General features: G+C 44.7%; 1 protein-coding gene across 3 annotated transcripts in view; it reads right to left on the bottom strand.

The window, feature by feature from the left end:
- The window catches only part of BEGAIN (brain enriched guanylate kinase associated), a 205,462-nt gene that overhangs the window by 71,786 nt on the left and 107,692 nt on the right, over nt 1-25,984 (bottom strand). For all 3 annotated transcript variants that reach the window (XM_033951536.1, XM_033951538.1, XM_033951537.1), the window contains 2 exons: nt 17,061-17,222; nt 5,687-5,753 (listed from right to left, as the gene is read on the bottom strand). In XM_033951536.1, the coding sequence (XP_033807427.1) occupies nt 5,687-5,753; nt 17,061-17,222 (229 nt within the window). The remainder of the gene's footprint in view (nt 1-5,686; nt 5,754-17,060; nt 17,223-25,984) is intronic.

Here is a 25,984-nt window from a genome sequence, read left to right as displayed (position 1 = left end):
CCATGTCGTGCAAGGGTTTAAAAACTAGCATCAGGCCCTTGAAGACACATCGTTTGGCTATGGGTCGCCAGTGAGCCATTTGTTTTTCTAATCTCTTTTTCTTCTCTTATTTGATTCAGTGTACCTGGCAGAGTGGGGAACCTGGGGTGGAGTATCCCCTCCTAGCACCCCCCTCTTCCAGGCAGTGGGAAGGTACGCGGAGTAGTCATGAGGCCATGGCCCGCCTGTGCACAGCCATCGACTCTGCCGATCCCACCTCCCAGAACAGGAAGTTGATATCAGAAGGGGCGGGGGGCGGCGGATTGCTCCAGCACCCCTCGAATCGCTGCACCCAGGGTGCCCCCACTGCCCCACCCTTGGTACGCTACTCATTCGATTTTATATTGTTTAAAAATTTAGAAAACCTTTCCTGTGTTTTTGATGTTCTTTTCACTTTTTAATTTTATTAAACATTTCTTTGATTTGCTTTGTAAATAAAGGCATTTTTAACAGATGTAAATAAACAGAAACAATGTTCTAACACTGGATTTGAATGTGCGGCAAACCAAGAACCAATGGTGCATCGAAAGAAGTCTCATTCCCACTATTTTTATATTGAAGGTCGTACATTAAAATTTAGCTTAATGAATGGTATATTTGAAACATAGAAACATAGAAATAGACAGCAGATAAGGGCCGCGGCCCATCTAGTCTGCCCACCCCAATGACCCTCCCAGTTAATGCAGAAGCGCTTTCTATCTCCTAATTAGGAGGTGATAAGTGGTTCTTTGTTAATTCTGCAATAGCCAGTTAGGAGTAAATTCTATATTTGGGGAAAGGGGACTCCTAGACCACCTTTTTGTGGCTTTGGCATTTCACAGCTGACATTCAAAGCGGTGGGCACTGGAGGATTGCGTGACTTATTCAGGGTCACAAGGAGCAGCACCGGGATTTGATCTCACAACCTCTGGCTGCCGAGGCAGCAGCTCTACCAGTGAGCCACACCTTCAGTCTGTCTTAGTTTGGCAATTCTTATGTTCTTAACTGGGCAAGCCATTGTGACATCACTGATGAAGCTGGCTCTTTGGCATTGGTGGAATGAGGTATTATGACATCACAATCTCAGCTCTGGAATGTTGCTACTCTTTGGGTTTCTGCCAGGCACTTGTGACCTGGGTTGACCACAGGATACTGGGTTTGATGACAGGGAAAGGGAATGAGGACTTGTATACTGCCTTTTTGTGGCTTTGGCATTTCAAAGCTGACTTTCAAAGCGGTGGGCACTGGAGGATTAAGTGACTCGCCCAGGGTCACAAGGAGCAGCACCGGGATTTGATCTCACAACCTCTGGGTGCAGAGGCAGCAGCCCAACCAGTGAGCCACAACCCTTCCTCAAAAATCTGTGCTTAGCACTATTCTATAAACCACCTCTAGATTGAGCACAGTTTATACAATCAAGAGAAGCACCCATCCATAGGCACATGCTAATGAAATCCAGGCCTAAATGCCTGTGCCTCAGTTGTGCACAGATCTGGCATATTCTATAACAGTGTAGCTAAATTTTATGAACACTCATGACCCGCCCATACTCCTCCCCTGGCCACACCCCCTTTTGAGATTCGCACATTAGAATGTGCATGCACCACTTTATAGAATACTAGTATTTTAGCCCGTTACATTAACGGGTGCTAGAGTAGACATCTATTTTGGGGTTTGTTTTTTTTCTTTGTCTCTTTCTCCTTGGATGCTGTCTGTCTGTCATTCTTTCTGTCTGTGTCTCTCCCTGGCCCCCTGTCTATCTTTCTTTCTGTCTCTGTATTTCTCTGTTGTGCCATGCCTGCCTGTCTCTCAGTGGCCCCCTTCCTATGGCCATACTGTCCCATCCTATGTCCTTAGTGCCCTCAGTGCCTCCTATGTCCTTAGTACTCCAGTTCTTCCTTCCCGTGTCCTTAGTGCCCCCAGTGCCTCCTTCCCGTGTCTTTAGTGCCCCCAGTGCCTCCTTCCCATGTCCTTAGTGCCCCCAGTGCCTCCTTCCCATGTCCTTAGTGCCCCCAGTGCCTCTGTCCTGTGTCCTTAGTGGCCCCCAGTGCCTCCTTCCTATGTCCCCCTAACTGCCTTCCAGACTTTGACCCAACCCCACCCCCGAAGGCAGCCTGCCTGCCTCCCTCCCATCCCCCTGTGTAGTAGACCCAATGAGCAGCATCTTTAAATTTGTACCCCCCTCCCATCCCCCCCACTGTGCAGTAGAACCGGTGATAAGCCTGTTTCCACCCCCGCCCCCCGCCACCATGCATCCGACCCCATTGACCCTCCCATCCGCCCCTCCCACAGCGAGATGACCTCAGCATTTCGTTTCCGGCTCCGGGTAGGTTTGTCGGCTGCGCCTCTGGCCGGGTTGGGGTGGAGGGAAGGAGGCGGCCGACATCCGACTCGGGCCGCCGCGCCGCAGGAGAAGCAGTGCCCAACTTAAAAGCCGGAAGGGTTGGCACAGTTGCTTGGACCTTAAAATGTTTTCCGGGTTTGTGGAGAGGCGGCGACCCAGCCGCTGCTCCGCCGGTGCGAGCACCTCTTCTACCCAGCGCAAGCGCCTCTTCCACCCTGCATTCTTGTGCCGCCGCGGCCGACATCCGACTCGGGGGGGGGAGGAAGAGAGAGAGCGGAGAGGCGGCAACGGCAAAATTACTGTAATGGAGCACTGTAAGCCGCGCATGCGCACTTGCTATGTGTCGCTACAGCTCACGGAAAACCGGCGCACACATAGGAAGTGCGCATGCGCGGCCTAGCGTTTTATTATATTAGATGCTTAGAATGTTGTACATATAAATTCTAATTGGTGCAAACTAGTGTCAGTAATTGCTTGTTAATTAGCAATTATTTGGACAAATTGGCTTGTTAACCAATTAAGTTGCTGTGTAAATCTGCAATGTGCACAGATTTGTATGTACAACTTTAGTCCCAGTATACCGAATCTGGGGATTAGCGCATGGAGAAGTGTAATGGGCTAGCTGGCTAATGCTTCCATGCCTACTCTCCCTCTGCTCATTTCCACACCCTACATAAGAACATAAGAATTGTTATCCTGAGACAAACTGAAGGTCCATCAAGCCCAGAATCCTGTTTCCAACAGTGGCCAACCCAGGTCACAAGCACCTGGCAGAAATCCAAATAGCAGCAACATTCCAGAACTGAGATTGTGATGTCATAATGCCTCATTCCACCAATGCCTAAGATCCAACCTCATCAGTGATGTCACAATGGCTTGATTGTCCTATACTTGGTTCACATAAGAACATAAGAATTGCCGTACTGGGATAGACCAAAAGTCCATTAAGCCCAGTATCCTGTTTCCAACAGTGGCCAACCCAGGTCACAAGCACCTGGCAGAAATCCAAATAGCAGCAACATTCCAGAACTGAGATTGTGATGTCATAATTCCTCATTCCACCTGTGCCTAAGAGCCATACTTATCAGTGATGTCACAATGGTTTGATTGCCCTATACTTGGCTCACATAAGAACATAAGAATTGCCATACTGGGTCAGACCGAAGAGTTTCCAAGAGTGGCCAACCCAATGCCCCAAAACCTAGCTAGATCCCAGTGTAAAACAGATTTTATGCTGCTTATCCTAGGAATAAGCAGTGGATTTCCCCAAACCATCGCAATAATGGCCTATGGTCTTCTCTTGTAGGAAATTATCCAAGCCTTTTTAAAACCCTGCTAAGCTAAATGATTGCACTACATTCTCTGGCAATGAATTCCAGAGATTAATTACACGTTATGTGCAGAAATATTTTCTCTGGTTTGTTTTAAATCTACTACTTAACAGCTTCATTGCATGCCCCCTAGTCCTAGTATTTTTGGAAAGAGTGAACAAACGATTCATATCTACCCTTTCCACTCCACTCAGTACTTTATAGACCCTCTCACAGAAAATTTCAGTAATGCACAATTTAATCATGGAACCAGGCAAACCAATGCAAAACCCATCCATGCAGTCATGCAGTAGCCTGTTTCAGTGCATTAATCTTACGTAGTAGGAGGACACCTTAATGTTATGCATTCTAGCTGCAATCTTATTTTTAAATTCCTTAACCCCGCTTCCTTGGATCCCCCCCTCTACCCCTTTCTATATCTCTATCCTCCGTTACATAGTAGTCTTCAGGCAAGGAGCGATCCCCTTTCCCTTCCGCTCTGCAGTTTCTCTTTATCAAATTGGCATTGGCGGGTTCTGCTTCCACAAACATCTTCTGCTTGAGTCCAGGTGTGCTTTGGATCTACCACGAATTTCCAGGTGAAATGAGATGTGCTTTCTTTGGGGAAGTCTGAAGGTAAAACAGACCCGTAAATTTTGCCCCTGTTTGGGAATTTCCTCTAATGGTTTATGGTAACTAATAATGAGGCATTTTTAAGTACTGACATCTCTGCTATAATGAAATGAAAATCAGAATAAAAATTGGATCTTTCAATAACTATTAGTTGGTTGGCCATTTCAATTATGCTGAAGGTCATGGTTTGAAAGTTGTTGGTTTGCTTGCTTTATAACTGCAATTTCACAGGGTTTAAAAATAAACCCCAAACCCAGCAGGGCCAGCTCAATCATTATGATTGAGCGGCCTGGTTTGTAAGTTTCTGGTGATGGCAAACAACTGCAATTGATGTGTGATAGATGCGTGGAACAGTCTCCTGGAATTGGTAGTGGAGACAGAAACTGTGTCTGAATTCAAAAAAGCCTGGGATAGGAATGTGGGATCTCATAGACAGAGGAAGAGATAATGGTTACTGCGGATGGGCAGACTGGATGGGCCATTTGGCCTTTATCTGCCATCATGTTTCTATAACAATAATGCTCTAGGACCTCACAATACAGGCTTAAAGAGCCTTAGCCTATAGGGAGAGGAGGAGATTTTGGATGCTGCGGATAGGTAGACTGGATGGGCTATTTGGCCTTTATCTGCCATCATGTTTTTATGTTTCTAAAATGACACAACTTAAAGAAGTATTAATGAGTACTTTTACAGTTATATATTTTTTAAAGGATCATTCTACTAGTGGTGGTATTGAGGTGATCATAATTGTTGATTTGTATTATCAAAATCATAGGGGGAGGGGAGGGCTATGGGTCTAAAAGTTAATTGAGGAAGCACAAGGCCTCAATTAGGTACATCTAATAGGTAAGCCTGACTCTGGAATATTCAAATTTTTATGCTATCAGTGCTATATGTAGATCTAGGCCATTCAAATTTAGCTTTCACACTATACTAAAAAAAAAAAAAAAAATTAATAATAAAATAAAAATAAGACATACGTCTTAAAATAAAAATGCTTTAAGGCCTTATTATAATGACATAGAGTCACACTCAAAACCATCTTTTTTTTTGTTGCAAGACACTTATTTTGCTACTCATTTAGAATTTGGCAATAGATGAAATTTTCAACCTTTTAATGATCCTTGACATTTTCTGAAAGCTGAAACACACCGGTCGGATTTCTCAGTCAAACATCAGGCCCCAGCAGATTGCCACTCTATTTTTATTCTTCATCACTCAAATGTCATGACTCAGCTATTTCTCATAGAAGGTCACAGGGAAGGTGGTGCCATGCATACTCTGGAGAAACCGAATTAATGGAAGGAGGACGGATGGCAGTTTTACAAAAGAGGATTATCCCAGCCATATATTCATGCAAGTGTTATTCTGTAGGACTTACCATTCTTTGAACTTTATCTTCCAGCTCCTGATTAATTCTTTGTAAGGACAAGTAATTGGTTTGTATCCTAAACACAGATGAGACAACGTTAAGCCTGATTGTCTTATTGATTATTTCCTATTGTTTTGTAAAAATGAACCCATCTGGGTCCCCGTTTACATTGACCACAAATGTTTTCTAGCATGTTTACTAAAGCACGCTATACAGCTAGCGTCGGTTTTAGCACCTGCTAATTTATTGTTGCCAAAGGGATCCAGATTCGCCCGGCAGGATTTGATTCGGTCCCGGGTTTTATCCCATTGAATGCAAGGATTTGTAGTTCAAATTTCCCCCCTAAGCAAAGGAAGATTGCAAGTCCCCTGTTTGAAATGGAGTAAACCCAGGACTGGATTAACCTTCTTGGGCAAATCTGGATCCAGTTGGCAACCTTATACTAACTGTAAGTGCTAGACAAGTCCCTCCTTGAGGGCCGCAATCCAGTCGGGTTTTCAGGATTTCCCCAATGAATAGGTATGAAATCTATGTGCATGCACTGCTTTCAATGCATATTCATTGGGGAAATCCTGAAAACCCGACTGGATTGCGGCCCTCAAGGAGGGACTTTGAGGTCCCTGTGCTAGACTGTACTAATGACTGATGCACGTTAAAACAGCCTGTTCAGTAAAAGTCTGGTGCTAACTGCTTTGCATGGGATGAGGCAGAGATTGGGCAGGGACTGCATGCACAGTAGATAGTGTGCCCTAATTGTCAATTGTGCAGGTAATTCAGGTTCACCTAACCCTCCCCCCCAATAGGTGGCGCTAGGTGAACCCATACTCTTAGTACATGCCAATAACGCATGTTAAAGCAGTGGTCCCCAACCTTGTCCTGGAGGACCACCAGGCCAATCGGGTTTTCAGCCTAGCCCTAATGAATATGCATGAGAAACATTTGCATATAATGGAAGTGACAGGCATTCAAATCTGCTCCGTGCAGGTTCATTAGGGCTAGCCTGAAAACCTGATTGGCCTGGCGGTCCTCCAGGACAGGGTTGAGGACCACTGTATTAGAGAACTCGTCTGTGCAGAAAGCGCAGGAGGAATACTAGACATCCTTCCCGCAGTTCCCCCAAGACCTTTGCACTTAAGGTACGTTATTTTTGATAGTTAACCTGTGCTAACTGCAAGCACCTAGTTTTTAGTAAACATGCCCCTAAATTAGGATATGAGCCCCTTCCTGCCTAGGCAACAACCAGATCAGAAAATAAAATAAGTACATGGTACTGTTGAGTCCATGCAGACTTTTCTACAGACACCTATTAAACTGTGCTCAGCAGAACCCCAAAATTATGTTAGTGAGATTTATTTCCTTATATTTGGTCTATGAGCCAAGTTATTTCATTTGCACAGGCTGGTGGCCCTCCATCAGGCCTGTTCGCAGCCCTCCAAGGCTAGAACTGACTCATTTTACAGCTTCACCTTTTCCATTCTGACCAGTACAATGACCTGAGCTTTGACACTGAAACTTGCACATCACCAAAGGGGTAATTCATTAAAGGTCACTTAAGTCAGCGCCAATGTGCAGCATGCTTAAAATGACCATTTATTTTTTTTCCTCAAAACGGGACATCTACTAATTTTTAGGTAATAAAATTGTAGATATCTGTCTTTCTTTCTTTCTCTCTCCCTCCCTGCCCCCTTTCTTCCTTTCTCTCTCCCTGCCCCACCCCCCAATCACTGCCGATTTCTCCAAGCCACTGCCGCCAATTTCTTCCTGCTTTTCCGACTCAGACGCAACAACAGGCCAGGTGCGTGCAGCAACTTTACAAGCGGCAGGCCCACAAGCCTTCCTCTCCCCCCTCCCCCGACATCAATTCTGACATCGGAGAGGAAGTTCCGGGCCATGGATCTCAATAGCTATGATTATAATATATTACAAAATGTAATATATTATATGATATTTATAGTAGTGAACCTGGCAGCTAGAGAATGACATGGGGGCAAAGTTTGTTGCTGTCCCCACCCCATTCCCATGAAATCTGTCCCTGTCCCATATAGTCAGATCCCATCTGCATGAGCCTCAAATAGTTATGATTTTATAATGAAATCATTTTATTAAGGTATACAAACAAACAATATTCTGAACAACTGTTATTTTATAAATATCAAATACAGAACAAGGATAAACAAAACCCCTGTCTCCCCTCCCCTCCCCCTCACAATATCCCCTCCACTATTGAATCAATAGAGCAAGCCAAATTACTACAAAATGCTGCATAGAAAAATCGTGGTAACAGAATACCTCAGTCACACATACAGAACACAAATGTCAAATCCATAACAGCTGACCAAAAATGATAAACATAAACTAAAATTTGAAGAAGCCACACCTTGCATGTAGTACACCTATATAGATATCTATATACAGGAGGCGGAGTCGAAGGATTCATGCACTGACTTCACAGCCCTGGCAATAACACTAACATCCTATTCTCCCTGCTGGCAGATTTGGGTCAGATGAGGTTTCTTTGCCCAACTGTACGTAGAGACTACGGAAGACTTGGGGGCTACTTACTGCTTAAAAGGAGGCGGTAGTGGCTTGCGCGAGCGGCATTTTAGCGTGCTTTTCCGCGCGATAAGGCCCTAAAGCACCTTTGTAAAAGGAGCCCTAGGTCCAACATGGGCTGGTTGTTTTTAAAAAAAGATCTGTGGTACAACTCTTAGTCAACCAGTCAACCTTGATATATGCCAATGAGAGCAGCCTTTGGATTATAACCTGCATGAGATCAGGCAAATATAAATTTATTTTTTACAAAAACAAACCCTGCTTTTGCAATGGTGTTGTGACATGGCACCAACAAAATTTGACAGGTTAAGCAGTGGAGTTTTGGGAGACAGCTCCGGTCGGATGCGTGGATGAGCGCACGCGTTTGTCAGGTTGCTGACATGTGCCTTTCTTTTCAGTTTGCAAAATGTTCAAAGCTGACAGGGACGCTCTGTACTGGCCATAGTAACAAAAATGAGCTTGCGCTCTGCTCGCGGTTTTTATTTTCTATGAATTTGGGGAGTTTTAACTTTTTTTTTGTTTCTGGCGGCCTTTGGAGCAGTGCCTTTGCTAGTTTCAAATTTGTTAGTGCTATCGTGAGGCTTATTTAATGGATTAACTAGCTCAGCCTGTTTAATTAACAGATTCTGTGTTTATATTTCAGACTGAAGAGGGAGCCGGCAGCTCTCTGTACACATAAAATCCTGGAGTTCAGCTTATTAAATCCCCGCCGCAATCACTGATCCTGACACCAGCTCTACGGAACGTGACAAGGGGTGACTCCTGGGGTTGTAGCTGCCTTCAGAAGGTGCTTTTTCAAAGAAAGACTCAGGGCCTGTTTTACAAAGCTACGCTAGCGGCTGCTGCGCGGTAACGGCCCCGAAGCCCATAGAGATTTAAAGAGCTTCGGAGCTGTTGCCGCATGGCAGGCGCTAGCGCGGCTTTGTAAAACAGGAGGTCAGTGCCCAACCAGGGCAGCCAAATATTCATATGGCTAGCAAGTCTTGCCAAAATATAGGCGCCATCAAGGGATGCAGATAATGCCAGTTCCATAATTTATTTATTAAAAAAAACATATCGGAAACACTTTCAATTCGGATCCTAGCTCAATCAAGAGAATGCCTCTACAAACAAAGTGTTTTCAATAGTTTCTTAAATTTTTGAAAACCAGAAAGCAGCCTCAGCTGTCCTGTCAGATTATTCCATAATAAAGTACCTTCAACTGATATTATAGACGTTTGAACATAAGACAGACCGAAGGTCCATCAAGCCCAGTATCTTGTTTCTGAGAGTGGCCAGTCCAGGTCACAAGTACCTGGCAGAAACCCAAATAGCAGCAACATTCCAGAACTGATATTGTGATGTCATAATACCTAATTCCACCAATGCCTAAGAGCCAACCTCAGCAGTGTTGTCACAGTGTCTTGATTGTCCTTTACTTGGCTCACATAAGAACATAAGAATTGTCATACTGGGACAGACTGAAGGTCCATCAAGCCCAGTATCCGGTTTCCAACAGTGGCCAACCCAGGTCCCAAGTACTCTATCTAGCTAGATCTCAAGTAGTAAAACAGATTTTATGCTGCTTATCCTAGGAATAAGCAGTGGATTTCCCCAAGCCATCTCAATGGCTAGTTCATCTGTTGATAATCGCAACTTTCTCTCTGATTGTAATGATCTTAGAAGGCTGATAAAGGTTCATCAATTGTGTTAAACACCAAGGGAATGACTTTGAAAGTTAATACCATAACCTTGAAAGCAATGCAAAGTTTGACAGGTAACCAGTGGAGTTCTCTCAGACTTGGTGTAACATGTTCAACTCTTCTCTCACCACATATGAAACGCATGGCTGCATTTTGAATTACAGTGGTACCTCGGTTTACGAGTGCACCGATTTGCGAGTGTTTTGCAAGACGAGCAAAACATTTGCAAACTTGGTGCCTCGTAAACCGAGCTTGCCTCGCTGTACGAGCCCCCCCACCAGCGATCCGGCATCCCCCCCGCTCGCGTTGCCCCCCTCCACTGAGATCCTACTTCCCCCCCCCCCCCCGAGCACGTCAATGACGCTAACTTTACCCTGTCTTGGCACCAGTGCCGGTGCCCGAAGATCCTCCCTCTTCTGGCGTGGCCTGGGCTGGGCGGTGCATCGGAGATCCTCCCTCTTCTGGGCTGGGCTGGGCTGGGCTGGACTGGCTTTGAGCATTTGCGCATGCCAGTCCAGCTCAGCCCATACCAGAAGAGGGAGGATCTCCGATGCACCGCCCAGCCCAGGCCGCGCCAGAAGAGGGAGGATCTTCGGGCACCGGCACTGGTGCCATCGGATAAAAGAAGTGTCATTGACGTGCTCGGGGGGGGGGGGGGGAAGTAGGATTGCGGTGGAGGGGGGGCAACGTGAGTGGGGGGAGGATGCCGGTTCGCAGGGGGGGGAAGCCGGATCGCGGGGAGGGGTTTGGAACAGCATCAGATTCCTCAAGGGGGGGAGAATGGAGCAACGCCGGTAGCCTCAGGGGGGGGGGAGGTGGAACCAATCAAAGCAGTTTCCCTTACTTCCTATGGGGAAACTTGCTTTGATATATGAGCAATTTGGTTTACGAGCATGCTTCTGGAACGAATTATGCTCGTAAACCAAGGTTCCACTGTACTTGCAAAGCTCTGCACAGCGATGACAAAATGGTTGTGGAACCAGGAAGTTACATCAGAGGGAGAGCTGAGGCTGGCACGGTGTTAGGTAATGGTGTCAGGACATGGCTAACCCATTATAAAATACTAGTGAACAGTTGCCATGGTCTGCTGATATCTAGATGCAACTGCTAATGCCATGTCAATGACGTGTAAATTGTCACACATAAATGTGCCTTGCAGCATGTCAAACTCAAAGTCTAAGTCGCACATGTTGCTAAGCAAAACACTCAAGACTGGGGCATGGCATGGGCGTAACAGAGCGGGGATGGATGAAACTGGGTGGGCCTGGGGGGGGCAGGTCTAGGGGGTCTGGATTTTACATCTGATAACCCTACTGAGCACCCTAAGGTTGTGGGTTCAAATCCCACGCTGCTCTTTGTGACCCTGGGCAAGCCACTCAGTGCTCCACTGCCCCAGGTACATTAGATAAGATTATCAACCCACCAGGATAGATAGGGAAAATGCTTGAAGTACACGTGTGTAAACTGCTTTGAGTGTCATTCTAAAACTACAACAAGGCAGTATACAAGTCCCTTTACCTTATTGCACCTTTAGAAAATTGGTTAAGACCTATTTGTTCAAAAAATTTGTTACTCGATTGATGACTATTTCTTCAACAACCGCCTAATTCAAAACCTTACTACCAGACAAAGGAGAACTCAGTCCCCATTTACCTTCCCCCCATTCAGAGGTACTCAGCGCAAGAAGATGTATGACAACCTACTAGCAACGCAAGCAGCGAAACTTGACCACATTATCTCCAACTTACTGACAACAACGAGCGAGCTTAAATCATTTCGCAAAGACATTAAAACCCTGCTTTTCAAAACATTTATCCAGCTGTCTTAACTCTTCCCCCTGCCCCCCCTTGTAAATTCCCCCCCCCAAATCTCTTCCTCTTTTGCTACTTCATTCTCCACAAAGTCCCATCCACGTAAACAACTCCCTAAATTGCAATTCTCCAGGAAATGTAAATAAATCCCTAAATTACAATTCTCCTGGACTTGTCCAGTTATCTTTTCTTTTTTTTTTTTTCTTTTGCAATTCAAAAATCCTAAATTGTAATCTCCTGGAAATATCCAGCTAGATTCTTTTGTAAACCGCCTAGAACTGCAAGGTACGGGCAGAATCGAAGTCATTAATGCAATGTAATTGTACTGCTTTTCTGTATGCTTTGTATCATCACTGGAATGTCCAGTCCTCTTTATTCTGTGAGCCGCCTAGAACTTTTTGGGTGTTGGCGGTATAGAAAAATAAAGTTATTATTATGATGTCATAATGCCCCATTCCACCAATAACAGCCAACCTCATCAGTGATGTCACAATGGCTTCATTGTTCTATACTTGGCTCACTTCTGATATTGAATTGGAGGAGAGTGTGGCGCAGTGATTAGAGCTACAGCCTCAGCCCCAGGTACATTAGATAGATTGTGAGCCCACCAGGACAGATAGGGAAAATGCTTGAGTACCTGATTGTAACCCACGTAGATAACCTTGATAGGTGGTGTATAAATACCTTAAATACCATAAATAAATAAAAATAATACTTTTAAGACTAGAGGATGGGGTATTTTTGCTGTTGTTTAGGCACTGCCCCCCCCCCCCAAGGAATGCATATATTTTTTTTTTTTAATTCTGTGTTGGCTTTTATACCACCTCTGAATCACACCTAACCCCCCTCTTTTACTAAGGTGTGCTATGCTTTTTAGCGTGCGCTAAGCACATGCTAAATGCTAACGCATGCATGTTATCCTATGGACGTGTTAGTGGTTAGCTCATGCGTAGCTTTAACCACTGTGCCACTCTATAAATGAAAATGTAGTAAAAGTGAGCCAAGTATAGGACAATCAAGCCATTGTGACATCACTGATGAGGTTGGCTCTTAGTCATTGGTGGAATGAGGTATTATGATGTCACAATACTAGCTCTGGTTTTCAGAGGCTGAAATCTTTCACACTATTTATTCATTCAATTTTCTATGGTTCTCCCAGGGGAGTTCAGAATGGTTTACATGAATTTATTCAGGTGCTCAAGCATTTTCCCCTGTCTGGCTCACAATCTATCACAATGTACCTGGGGCAATGCCGGGATTAAGTGACTTGCCCAGGGTCACACGAAGCAGTATGGGTTTGAACCCACAACCCCAGAGTGCTGAGGCTGTAGCTTTACCCACTGTGCCACACTCTCCCCTTTTAAATATTAACCCCATATATAAATGTTCAGTTAAGATGATATAGAATACCAGGTTTAGAGTTTAGCCAGGAAGTTCTGCACCATCTGGTTACAATGACCAAGGGGTGGGCAATTCTGTCCTCGAGGGCCGGAATCCAGTGGGGTTTTCAGGATTTCCCCATGAATATGCATGAGATCTATTTGCATGCACTGCTTTCAATGCATATTCATTGGGGAAATCATGAAAACCTGACTGGATTCGGCCCTCAAGGAAGGACTTTGGAAACCCCTGTTTGAAAGCAATGAAAGTAAAACACGGATGTTTCAATCTGTCCTCCTTTTTCTGGAGCCATATGGTAACCCTAAGTTACAAGATGCCATGCACGCATGCTCCTACTCTATGTCTGCTTGATTAGCTTTATGGTTAAACAAAAGGAAAAAGACTTATAAACTGGTGAATATTTGAATGTAGAGCAGAGGTGGGCAACTCTGGTGCTCGAGGGCCGGAATCCAATCAGGTTTTCAGGATTTCCCCAATGAATATGCATGAGATCTATGTGCATGCACTGCTTTCAATGCATATTCATTGGGGAAATCCTGAAAACCCGACTGGATTCGGCCCTCAAGGAGGGACTTTGGAAACCCTTGCCTTAAAATCTGATCTGCAACGATGTATAGCTGGCTGCCTCGTAGGGAAAGTAAATAAAAATGGGCAAAAATTCAGATCTGTATTTTTTTTTTTCTTGTGCATTCTCTGTGGTTTTTAATGAGTTGGAAGAAAGTCAGATGAATGAATCAAAACTGCGATCTCTGTGGGGGTTGGAAGAGGTGAAGAGGTACAGAGAGGACTACCACCCAAATTATTCTAAGATTAGGATGCAGCCCTGGAAGTTGTCACAGTTGTTAGGTCTCTGCATGCACCGGAAAAAGTGAGTCATTCATTTACCAGGAGAGCTGCTCTTGGCATTCTGTTAATTAACTTATCTTGATTCAATTTATTGAAGAAAAGTGCACATTGCAACACACAGAGAATTCTAATGCAAGGTATAAGAATGTGGAAAGGGCATCTTTCTAAATTTCAGAACCAACATCTTGTAGGGGGGTCATTTACTAATAATGCGCATAAAATGGGCCCCATGGCAAATAACTCACGGTAATAGTGTTAGCATCGACTTAGTACATTACCTCCATTCTGATGAATCTTAGATTGGCCCATGTGCCTAAGGCCCCTGGGCCATTCATCCCACAATGCACAGAAAGGGGCAGGCCCGCCATTCAGAGGAAGGAGGGCCTGCCGGCTGGACAGAGGAAGGACCCGTCCGGCCAGCCATCACACCAAGTTAGAGGGAGGGTCCGTGGAGGGTGGGACTATGTGTGTATGGGGGGGAGGAGTTCAGCGGATGAAGGAGGTTTGGAGGTGAGGGTGGTTGTGTCCAGTAGGAGGGATTGGGTACCCTCCTGCCGATGATTGTGCGGGGGTGGGGTTGTGTCTGGCAGGAGAGATTGGGCATCTCTCCTGCTGCGATCGTTCCAGGATTCTGTAACCGGCATTGTTTAGAACAGATGCCGGTTAGACAATCCTGCTTTTAGGCGAAGGACTGGCCCCTCCTTTGCCTAAAAGGTCTTGCTTTAGGTGTTTGGACTTGGGCGATTTTTGGGTCGGGAATATGTTGTAAGGATACACGTAGTGGTGGTCTGGGCGATTAAACTGCTGAACATAGAGGTAGGCCATTCTAAAAAAACAAACAAACCTCATTTTGGATGTTTTTTTTGAAAATAGATATTTCCCTGCTGCAAACTTTCCGTGCCTAGGGACTTAGACCAAAAGGGGACTTAGGCGTTTCTTTTGATTTTGCCCCTCCATTTATATAATTTTTAAAAACTAGAATAGGTATTTATAAAGTCGTTTCGTTCACAGAAAAGGCATTATAATTGACAAGTGTATTTATTATTCGCCTTATACAAAGCGAAGTACAAATGAACAGACATAATAAATACCATTACAAACATCAAACCATGCAAACATATAATAAACACATAAAACAATTAACAGCGATCATCTTCAACATCTACAACATCCTCCCCACAACCACAACACAGATATCTGTTCTTCAGCCATATTTCATTTTATATAAAAGATGGTGTTTCAGCAATCTTTTAAATGTCGCCATATTCTCTTGCTGTCGCCATTATCTTCCACTGGCATGCCCATAGGCACCTATTGACACCTAATTTAGGGCCCCTATACAAAATTACCCCCTTTGGGTGTTTTTACAGGGAATTCATCCCAATTCTTGTAAACCGAGTCGACCTCCACTGGGAGATGACCCGGTATATAAATCAAAGACTAGATTAGATTAGATTAGAGATTCTTTGTTCTGGCCCTTAGGGCTTCAAGCTCAATTAGAACCAGTCTCTCTTGGGTTTTGGTATCATGTGTACTTGGGATTTTCTTCATTTGTTCAAAACTGCCAGTCCATCGCAGAGACAGCCCATTGAGCAGGGGTTATACACCGTGGCTCCTAGTCACTGTTCCCTCTAAACTGAGTGGGAGTCCTCCACCTATAGCCCTGCCAGTGGGGGTGCTGTTTCACTATCACATTTTCAATAGTGAGGGACAGGCAAGTTCTGCAGGCCTCCAGGGAACCTGCCTATCCATAGCAATTGAAAACACACCACCCCCTGCTGGTGACAATGCAGTTGGAGGACACCCGCTCAGCGTAGAGCAGTGATCTCAAACTCAAACCCTTTGCAGGACCACATTTTGGATTTGTAGGTACTTGGAGGGCCTCAGAAAAAAATATGACGATTTTACATGAGGTAAAACTCTTTGTAGTTTATAAATCTTTCCTTTTGGCTAAGTCTTAATAATAATATTGTCATTTATAGCTAAAGAGACATATGAGCAAGAAACTGTTTTATTTTACTTTTGTGATTATGATAAACATACCGAGGTCCTCAAAATAGTACCTGGCGGGCCGCATGTGGCCCCTGGGCCGCGAGTTTGAGACCACTGGCGTAGAGGGAACAGTGCTCCTAAGTAGAACCCTGTACAAGTATTTCCTTTGTCTGGCCAGTCTCTTATAGGGCTCTGAATATCACCTCTCCAGCTAGTCTGAGGATCAGAAACTGACTTCCATCCCTTTTTACATGCACCTACTCCTGTGGTCCTCATCCCATCCTCAGGACACACCTAGCCAGTCAGGTTTACAGGATATCGCATGTGAATGATTTGCATATAATGAAAGTAGCACATGCAAATGTATCTCATAACATAACATCGGATTTCTATACCACATGACAAGTTCATTGTGGATATCCTGAAAGTCAGACTGGTTCAGTGTGTCTCGACTCGAGGACTGGGTTGAGAGCCCCTGACCAACACTATCACATTCTCCCTGCTGACTGTTTTGTGCCGGAAGAGACTCATTTATCCAGCAGACTTGTATTAGAGAATGACACGGTGACATAATTCATCACCGTTCCCGTCCCCATGGATAACCGCAGGAAACCATCTTCATGTCATTCTTTAAGAAGAGAGGGAAGAATCAGAGTATGAATGGCCACAACCACTGCCCCGCAAGCTTTGCTTTGACGAATGCTGGTGTAGAAGGACTGAGGTTGAAACAGACACTACAGAATGAGTCTCTGGTATCCAGAGCAGATATTGTGATGTCATAATGCCTCATTCCACCAGTGCCTAAGAGCCAATCACATCAGTGATGTCACAATGGCTTCATTATCCTTGGCTCCCATAAGAATCAGAGTATGAATAGCCACAACCACTGACCCACAAGCTTTGCTTTGAAAAATGCTGGTGTAGAAGGACTGAGGTTGAAATAGACACTAGAAAATGACATGGGATTATTTCCCGCGGTTATCCGCGGGGACGGGAATGGTGATGAATTTTGTCACCGTGTCATTCTCTAACTTGTATGTCTTTCACATGGTCAAGGCCAGCCTAGTCAAGTTTATTTTTGAGGAAGTGACAGCTAACCTTCTTAGCTTTTCGGTAACTTTTTCCAGTTCTTCCTGAGCTCTTCTCAGCTCTGTTTCCAGGTACTGGCGTGTGGAGTCAAATTCTGTTTCAAGCATTTCCAGTTTATGTGCCGTGTACGATAAGCGTTTCCGTAAATCTTCCTTCTGGTCATGCAAGGAGCTAAAAGAAACAAAAACATTGGAGCCAGGATGTGAAATAAATCATTTTTTGTTTTTAAATTATCATTTTATATGAATTCATAATCGCAAGTTTTCAAAGATTAACTGTTGCATGCCCTGATAATCCATCTCTGCTGTACTGACAGCGTTGCCCTAATATAGTACATGCTCTCGATTGCTATGATATTAGTTGATAATATTTTCAATATCAAAGGAAATACTATTAGGTTTCTTCAGATGAGTCTTACTGTCTGATGAAGCTAATAAGACTTCATTGTGATATCGAAAGCAACAGATTCTATATAATGAGAATTCCAAAGTGCATCACCACAACAATGATTTTCTTAGCCCTAAGAACCCAACCTCTTTATTCTCTGTCCTGTAAGAATTTAAGAATATAAGAATTGCCCTTTTGGGACAGAGTGAAGGTCCATCAAGCCCAGTATCCTGTTTCCAACAGTGGCCAACCCAGGTCCCAAGTACCTAGCTAGATCCCAAATAGTAAAACAGATTTTATGCTGCTTATCCTAGGAATAAGCAGTGGATTTCCGAAAGACATCTCAATAATGACCTATGGACTTCTCTTTTAGGAAATTATTCAAGCCTTTTTTTAAACCCTGTTAAGCTTACTGATTTCACCACATTCCAGGGCAACAAATTCCAGAGTTTAATTACACCTCTGCACCTGCACCTCCTTCCCAATCCTACCCTCTGTTACCACTTCCATATCAAGATACCAAAGTGTATTTTTTCTCTTTTATATTTCTATGATCCATGTTTGGGCTGAATGGCATGAGATTATGTGCTATTTATTTGGTTTTATATCCCGTCCTCTCCAAAGAGCTCAGAACGGGTTACAGTTTACATTTCTAGCGTTAAAATGAAGCATTACAGTGTTACAATGTAGCATTATGTAGGATTACTCTATGGACAGAAGACAGTTTACGTTCCTGGTGTATAGCATTACATAAGGTTACTCTCTGACTAATATATGGAATAGCGAGTAAACAATTTGACAAGGTCACGGGATTACATAAAGGGTGTCTCTAAATATTGCATGGCATTGCAGGGGTCCTGGATAGGGTCAGAGTTTAGGATCCGGTGGGCGATATTGTTCAGGCGAATAGTATGGGGAAAGCATTTTCATGATACAGGCTGGCCACATTAGTTATACTAAAAGGTGTTTGACAAGGTTCTGCATGAATGACTACTTCGTAAAATTGCGAGCCATGGAATCGAGGGTGAAATTCTCACGTGGATTAAAAACTGGCTGGAGCATAGCAAACAGAGAGTGGGGATAAATGGACAATACTCGGACTGGAAGAGCGTCACCAGTGGGGTGCCGCAGAGCTCGATGCTTGGACCGGTGCTCTTCAACATCTTTATAAACGATCTGGACATTGGTACGACGAGTGAGGTGAGTAAATTTGCGGACGATATAAAGTTATTCAGAGTAGTGAAGCCACAGGGGGATTGCGAAGATCTGCAACGTGACACAATCAAGCTCGAGAAATGGGCATCAACATGGCAAATGAGGTTCAGCGTGGATAAGTGTAAAGTGATAAATGTCGGTAACAAAAATCTCATGCACGAATACAGGATGTCTGGGGTGGTACTTGGAGAGACCTCCCAGGAAAGAGACTTGGGAGTTATGATTGACAAGTCGATGAAGCCGTCCACGCAATGTGTGGCGGCGGTGAAAAGGACGAACAGAATGCAAGGAATGATAAAGAAGGGGATCACGAACAGATCGAAGAAGGTTATCATGCCGCTGTACTGGGCCATGGTGCGCCCTCACCTGGAGTACTGCGTCCAGCACTGGTCGCCATACATGAAGAAGGACACGATACTACTCGAAAGGGTCCAAAGAAGAGCGACTAAAATGGTTAAGGGGCTGGAGGAGTTTTGTTTTTTTTAAAAAATTCTTTATTCATTTTCAGACTTACAATAAGTGTGACAATATGTCCAAACAAATTAACAATAAATATATCACTTAATAATCATCAATGATACAAATAATATGCTCTTATCACCCACTATTCCCTATCATATAATCAAATATCTTGTACAATATGTAATAATAAAATTACCCCCCTCCCCCCTCACCGTTGAACTTGTAAATTTAAGGGAAACAATGTCATCTAATCAGTACAATACTTTGTTAATGGCTCCCACACATCTTGAAATTTCCTGAAACATCCCCGCTGTATTGCAATAAATCTTTCCATTTTATAAATATGACATAAGGAATTCCACCAGAAATTATAATCTACTCCAGTTTTTCCAATTATACGTAATTTGTTGAATGGCAACACCAGTCATTATGAGTAATAATTTGTTATTATTTGTAGAAATCTGAATTTTTGCTCTCATTGCCATACCATTGGGTTGTCCAATAAACAATTAATTTGGTCCAAATTGATTTCCAAAAATTCATAATAAATGGACAATAGAATAATAAATGATCTAAAGTCCCTGCTTCGAGATGACAGTGCCAACATTTATTAGACTTAGAGCCTGACAGAGCGACTAAGATGGTTAAGGGGCTGGAGGAGTTGCCTTACAATGAGAGATTAGAGAAACTGGGCCTCTTCTCCCTTGAAAAGAGAACACTGAAGGGTATAGACTTAGTAGATAAGGACAGGTTGTTCACCCTCTCCAAGGTAGGGAGAATGAGAGGGCACTCTCTAAAGATGAAAGGGGGTAGATTCCGTACAAACGTACAGAAGTTCTTCTTCACCCAGAGAGTAGTGGAAATCTGGAACGCTCTTCTGGAGTCTGTTATAGGGGAAAACAACCTCCAGGGATTCAAGACAAAGTTAGATAAGTTCCTGCTGAACAAGAACATGCACTGGTAGGGCTAGTCTTAGTTAGGGCACTGGTCTTTGACCAGAGGGCCGCTGCGTGGGTGGACTGCTGGGCATGATGGACCACTGGTCTGACCCAGCAGCATCAATTCTTATGTTCTTAAGATTAAATCTAGTATGGGCGTGAAATTTGATCATGCCACCCTGTTGTGCAGTTTCTACATATATGATCAACATCTTCTAGTATCTAATCATAAGCTGCGGTCCATGGAGAATTCCACGGGGGTGGGGGCAGTACAGAGAGATAGGGTGGGGGTAGTTCAAGGTAAGTAGGTATGGCCAGGCAAAGAGTTTGGTTTTTACTGCTTTTCTGAAGTTTAGGAGTCCGTTAAGGGCTCTGATGTGCGGAGGTAGGCTGTTCCCAAAGGTGAGGTGGGAACAGTGGCGTAGCAAGGGTGAGATAGCCTGGGGTGGTAGCCCCCACCCCATCCGCTCCTTCTCTGCTCCCCTCCTGATGCGTGAGCTCTTTCCCTTCCTGCATACCTCTTTAACGTTCCCGGCATGAGCAGCAACCCCAACCTACTGCTTGCGCCAGTGATGGCTCTTCCTCTGAAGCCACTTCCTGGGCGCTGGCCCAAGAAGTGATGTCAGAGGAAGAGCTGATGCTGGCGTGAGCAGCAGATTGGAGAGATAATGGCTACTGCGGATGGGCAGACTTGGATGGGCCATTTGGCCTTTATCTGCCATCATGTTTCTATGTTTCTATAAGAGGGTCTGGGATAGACATGTGGGATCTCTCGGAGAGAGGAAGAGATAATGGTTACTGCGGATGGGCAGACTGGATGGGCCATTTGGCCTTTATCTGCCATCATGTTTCTATGTTTCAATGTTACTAAAGTTCTATGACATCACAATGCAGGTGTAAAGAACCTTAGCCAATAGGGAGAGGAAGAGATAATGGTTACTGCGGATGGGCAGACTGGATGGGCCATTTGGCCTTTATCTGCCATCATGTTTCTATGTTTCAATGTTACTAAAGTTCTATGACATCACAATGCAGGTGTAAAGAGCCTTAGCCAATAGGGAGAGGAAGAGATAATGGTTAATGTTGATGAGCAGACTAGACGGGCCATTTGGCCTTTATCTGCATTCATGTTTTTATGTTTCTATGCCCGGATCATTAAAGAGGTACTGGGAAGGGAAGGGGCATGCATGGTAGTGGGGGCAGGGGGGGGGAAGAAGCGGGGGGGGGGGCGGATAGAAGGATGAAGAGGGTGCTTACAGATAGTGGACATTGATCATTTTATATGCAATCCTTGATTCTGATGGCAGCCGGGACTAGAAAGCTTGGGGGCTGGCTGGTACATATAATCCACGCTTTTAAGTCCAAAACCGGTGCCTAATGTTGCACCTATTTTGGAGGCGCTCAACTAGCTAGGCGCCTATCTAAATTGATGAACAAGCTCAATTAAGCTTTCTAATCAGCAATAATTGAAACTTAGGCGCCTATCAAGAAAGAGCGATTCTGCAATAAGGCGCCTCAAAAAATTGAGGCGGCATTAGAAAAAAAAAAAAAAGGCGCTATGCACATTGGGCGTGGGCGTGGCTACACGTTAGGCGCCTTGTTGCATTATCACTGCTCTTATGTGTGCTTAAGCGCTCATATAGGCGCCTAAATTTTAATTGTGCCTAAAGCTGGGAGGGATCCACGAGGCCGAACACGTCAACGAAGGCCCTTAACTTTAAGGGCACCGACGTCGAGAGCATGGGAGATTTTGTCTGTGAGGGGCTGCAGATGATGTGGAGGTCATGTGGTCAGCTCCGAAATCTACCCTACAGGAAGCAACCAACCTCTTTATAAGAACCGTGAGTAAACGGCGGAGAAATATCAAACTCCAACGGTTCTCTGCGGAGATCTCGAAACTTGTAAACATAGAAACATAGAAACATAGAAATAGACGGCAGATAAGGGCCCACGGCCCATCTAGTCTGCCCACCTTAATGTCCCTCCCCTACCTTTGCCCTGTGAATAGATCCCATGTGCCGATCCCATTTGGCCTTAAAATCAGGCACGCTGCTGGCCTCAATCACCTGTAGTGGAAGACTATTCCAGCGATCAACCACTCTTTCAGTGAAAAAGAATTTCCTGGTGTCACCTCGTAGTTTCCCGCCCCTGATTTTCAACGGATGTCCTCTTGTTGTCGTGGGACCCTTGAAAAAGAAGATATCTTCCTCCGCCTCAATGCGGCCCGTAAGATACTTGAACGTCTCGATCATGTCCCCCCTCTCTCTGCGCTCCTCGAGCGAGTATAGCTGTAATTTGTCAAGCCGTTTTTCGTATGGTAGATCCTTGAGTCCCGAGACCATCCGGGTGGCCATTCTTTGCACCGACTCCAGTCTCAGCACATCCTTGCGATAATGCGGCCTCCAGAATTGCACACAGTATTCCAGGTGGGGCCTCACCATGGATCTATACAATGGCATAATGACTTCCGCCTTACGACTGACGAAACCCCTTCGTATGCAGCCCATGATTTGTCTTGCCTTGGACGAAGCCTGCTCCACTTGATTGGCAGACTTCATGTAAAACAGAAGAAAAGAGCATTTGTATCCCACAAACAATCACAGCGACCAGAAGCCAAAGAAGCTTATCTAGGGAAATCTAGAACTGTTAAAACAGCGGTCAGAAACGCCAAACACCGGATGGATGAAAATTTAGCTAGGAATATCAAAAAAGGGGATAAATCCTTCTTCAGGTATGTTAATGATAGAAAGAGGAATATAGACGGGATAGTGAGCCTGAGGAAACCCGACGGCAACTTTGCAGAATCGGACTCCGATAAAGCAGAACTACTGAACAAATACTTAGAAACATAGAAAGAAACATAGAAAGGTGACGGCAGAAAAGGGCTACAGCCCATCGAGTCTGCCCACTCCACTGTCCCACCCCATTAAGTCAGAGTGCTGCTCGACCCACGTAGAGATCCCACGTGGATGTCCCATTTATTCTTAAAGTCGAGCACGCTAGTGGCCTTGATCACCTGCACCGGTAGTTTGTCCAAGTGATCCACCACCCTTTCTGTAAAGAAATACTTCCTGGTGTCACCACCAAATCTCCCTCCTCTGAGTTTGAGCCTCCTTTTGACTGAACTCCTTGTGACTGAAGGTCCCTTAGGAAAGAATATGTCGTTTTCCACCTCGACACGACCTGTGACGTACTTAAATGTCTCAATCATGTCAACCCTCACCCTGCGCTCCTCTAGAGAGTAAAGCTGCAACTTGCCCAGTCTTTCCTCGTATGAGAGACCCTTGAGTCCGGAGACCATCCTAGTAGCCATTCGCTGGACCGGTAATGTGGCCTCCAGAATTGCACACAGTACTCCAGTCTTTACCTGTGAGGCACCGGGATCCGGTCCACAGCTGCAAACAAGGGAGAGCCAAGAAGACCCGTTCAGAAATTTTGAATTTTCCACCAGCAGCATCTACCAAGAATTGTCAAGGCTCAAAGTGAATAAAGCCATGGGACTGGAAAAATTGCACCCCAGAGTGCTTAGGGAATTGAGAGATGTCCTGGCAGAGCCGTTAGCCGCACTCTTCAATCTTTCTCTGAGCATGGGCAAAGTTCCATTAGACTGGAAAACAGATAACGTCATTCCGCTCCACAAAAAGGGATGCAGGTTAGCGACTGCAAATTACAGACCGGTAAGTCTCATGCCAATAGTGTGTAAACTTATGGAAACATTGATTAAACACCAATTAGATACGGTTCTGGATGATGAGAGATTGAGGAGGGTACCCACTCACATTCCAGAGCAGTAAGAAATTATACTGAGGAGGCGAGTCACAACTACACTTCTGAGTCAAAGGTAAGTACCCATACTATACACGATAATTTAGGAGTCACACTAACTCAGAAGGGAATCTCTTCACAGGGACTTAACAACCATAAGGTATGGAGGACTATGTATGTTAATGCACACAGCTTGGGCAATAAAATTCTGGAATTGGAGACTAAAATAATGAATGCCAACCTCAACTTGGTGGCAATATCCGAGACCTGGTTCACGGACTCACACGGGTGGGATATGGTTATACCGGGCTACAATCTACTTCGTCGTGACAGAGAGGGCAAGTTAGGAGGAGGAGTAGCAGTATACACTAAAGAAAGCATCAAGACCACCAGAATCACAGATGTTAGATACACCGGGGAATCCCTCTCGGTGAACCTGGCCAGAGGGAATGAAAAATGCCTGTACCTTGGTATAGTATATAGACCTCCAAGACAACAGGAAGACAAAGATATAGAATTGATCGAAGACATAGAGAACATCACTTTGCGTGGGGACACAGTACTGTTAGAGGACTTCAACATGCCCGATGCAGATTGGAACACACTCTCTGCGACTACCTGTGGCAGCAGAAGAATATTAACCTCCATAAAGGGTGCACGACTCAAACAAATGGTATTGGAGCCCACTAGAGACCAGACGATACTGGATCTGGTACTCACCAACAGAGACAGCGTCTCAGAGGTTTTGGTGGGTGATACACTGACCTCCAGCGACCATAACATGGTATGGCTTAACCTCAAGAAAGGTTTCTCTAGATCAAGCACAGCGACGAGGTCCTCAACTTTAGAGGCACAGACTTCAAACGCATGGGAGATTTAGTCCATCAGAAGCTACAAAACCAAGCAAAAACTGATAATGTGGAGGCTATGTGGTCAACTCTGAAATCCACCCTGCATGAAGCAACAAATCGCTATATAAAAACAGTAAGCAAACGTCGGAGAAACAAAAGACCCCAGTGGTTCAGTAATGAAATTTCAGACCTCGTTAAAGAAAAGAAAAAAGCATTTATTGCCTACAAACATTTAGGAAAGCGGGAGGCAAAAGAGACAATCTGGACAGGTCTAAAGCTGTCAAAAAGGCAGTCAGAGAGTCCAAGCTCCGAATAGAGGAGAATCTAGCGCGGAATATTAAGAAAGGGGATAAATCCTTCTTTAGGTATATTAGTGACAGGAAAAGAAACAAAGATGGGATAGAACGTCTTAGGCAATTGGACGGGAATTATGCAGAATCGGATTCCACTAAGGCCAAACTACTAAACGAATACTTCTGCTCAGTCTTCACCTGTGAAGCGCCGGGATCCGGTCCACAGTTACAGACAAGGGAAAGCCAGAAAGACCCGTTTCAAGATTTCGAGTTTACGCCCAGTAGCGTCTACTGCGAACTTTCAAGACTCAAAGTAAACAAAGCCATGGGACCAGACAACCTACACCCCAGGGTGCTCAGAGAGTTGAGTGAAGTCCTGGTGGAACCATTATCCGTACTCTTCAATCTCTCCCTAAGCACGGAAAGAGTCCTCTTGGACTGGAAAACAGCTAACGTTATTCCACTCCACAAAAAGGGCTGCAGGACAGAGACATCAAATTACAGACCGGTGAGTCTCACATCCATAGTGAGCAAACTCATGGAAACGCTGATCAAACAGAAACTCGATAAGATCCTGGACGAGGAAAATCTATGTAATCCCCACCAACACGGATTTACCAAGGGCAGGTCCTGCCAATCGAATCTGATTGGCTTCTTTGACTGGGTAACAAGACAACTGGATGCCGGGGAGTCCCTGGACGTAGTGTATTTGGACTTCAGCAAAGCTTTTGATAGCATCCCACACCGCAGGTTATTGAACAAGCTGAAATCGCTGGGATTAGGGGAAACACTAACTGCGTGGGTTAGGGATTGGCTAAGCGGTAGACTTCAGAAGGTGGTGGTAAACGGTACCCCCTCCAAAACATCGGAAGTGACCAATGGAGTGCCATAGGGCTCGGTCTTGGGCCTGATCCTATTCAACATATTCGTAGGAGATATGACCCAAGAGCTTAGAGGAAAGATATCATTGTTCGCTGACGATGCCAAACTGTGCAATATAGTAGGTAAAGGCACTTTGCCTG

Source organism: Geotrypetes seraphini, chromosome 7, assembly GCF_902459505.1.
Source record: "Geotrypetes seraphini chromosome 7, aGeoSer1.1, whole genome shotgun sequence".
NCBI classification, from domain to species: domain Eukaryota; kingdom Metazoa; phylum Chordata; class Amphibia; order Gymnophiona; family Dermophiidae; genus Geotrypetes; species Geotrypetes seraphini.
This window is presented reverse-complemented; position numbering and strand designations above follow the sequence as displayed.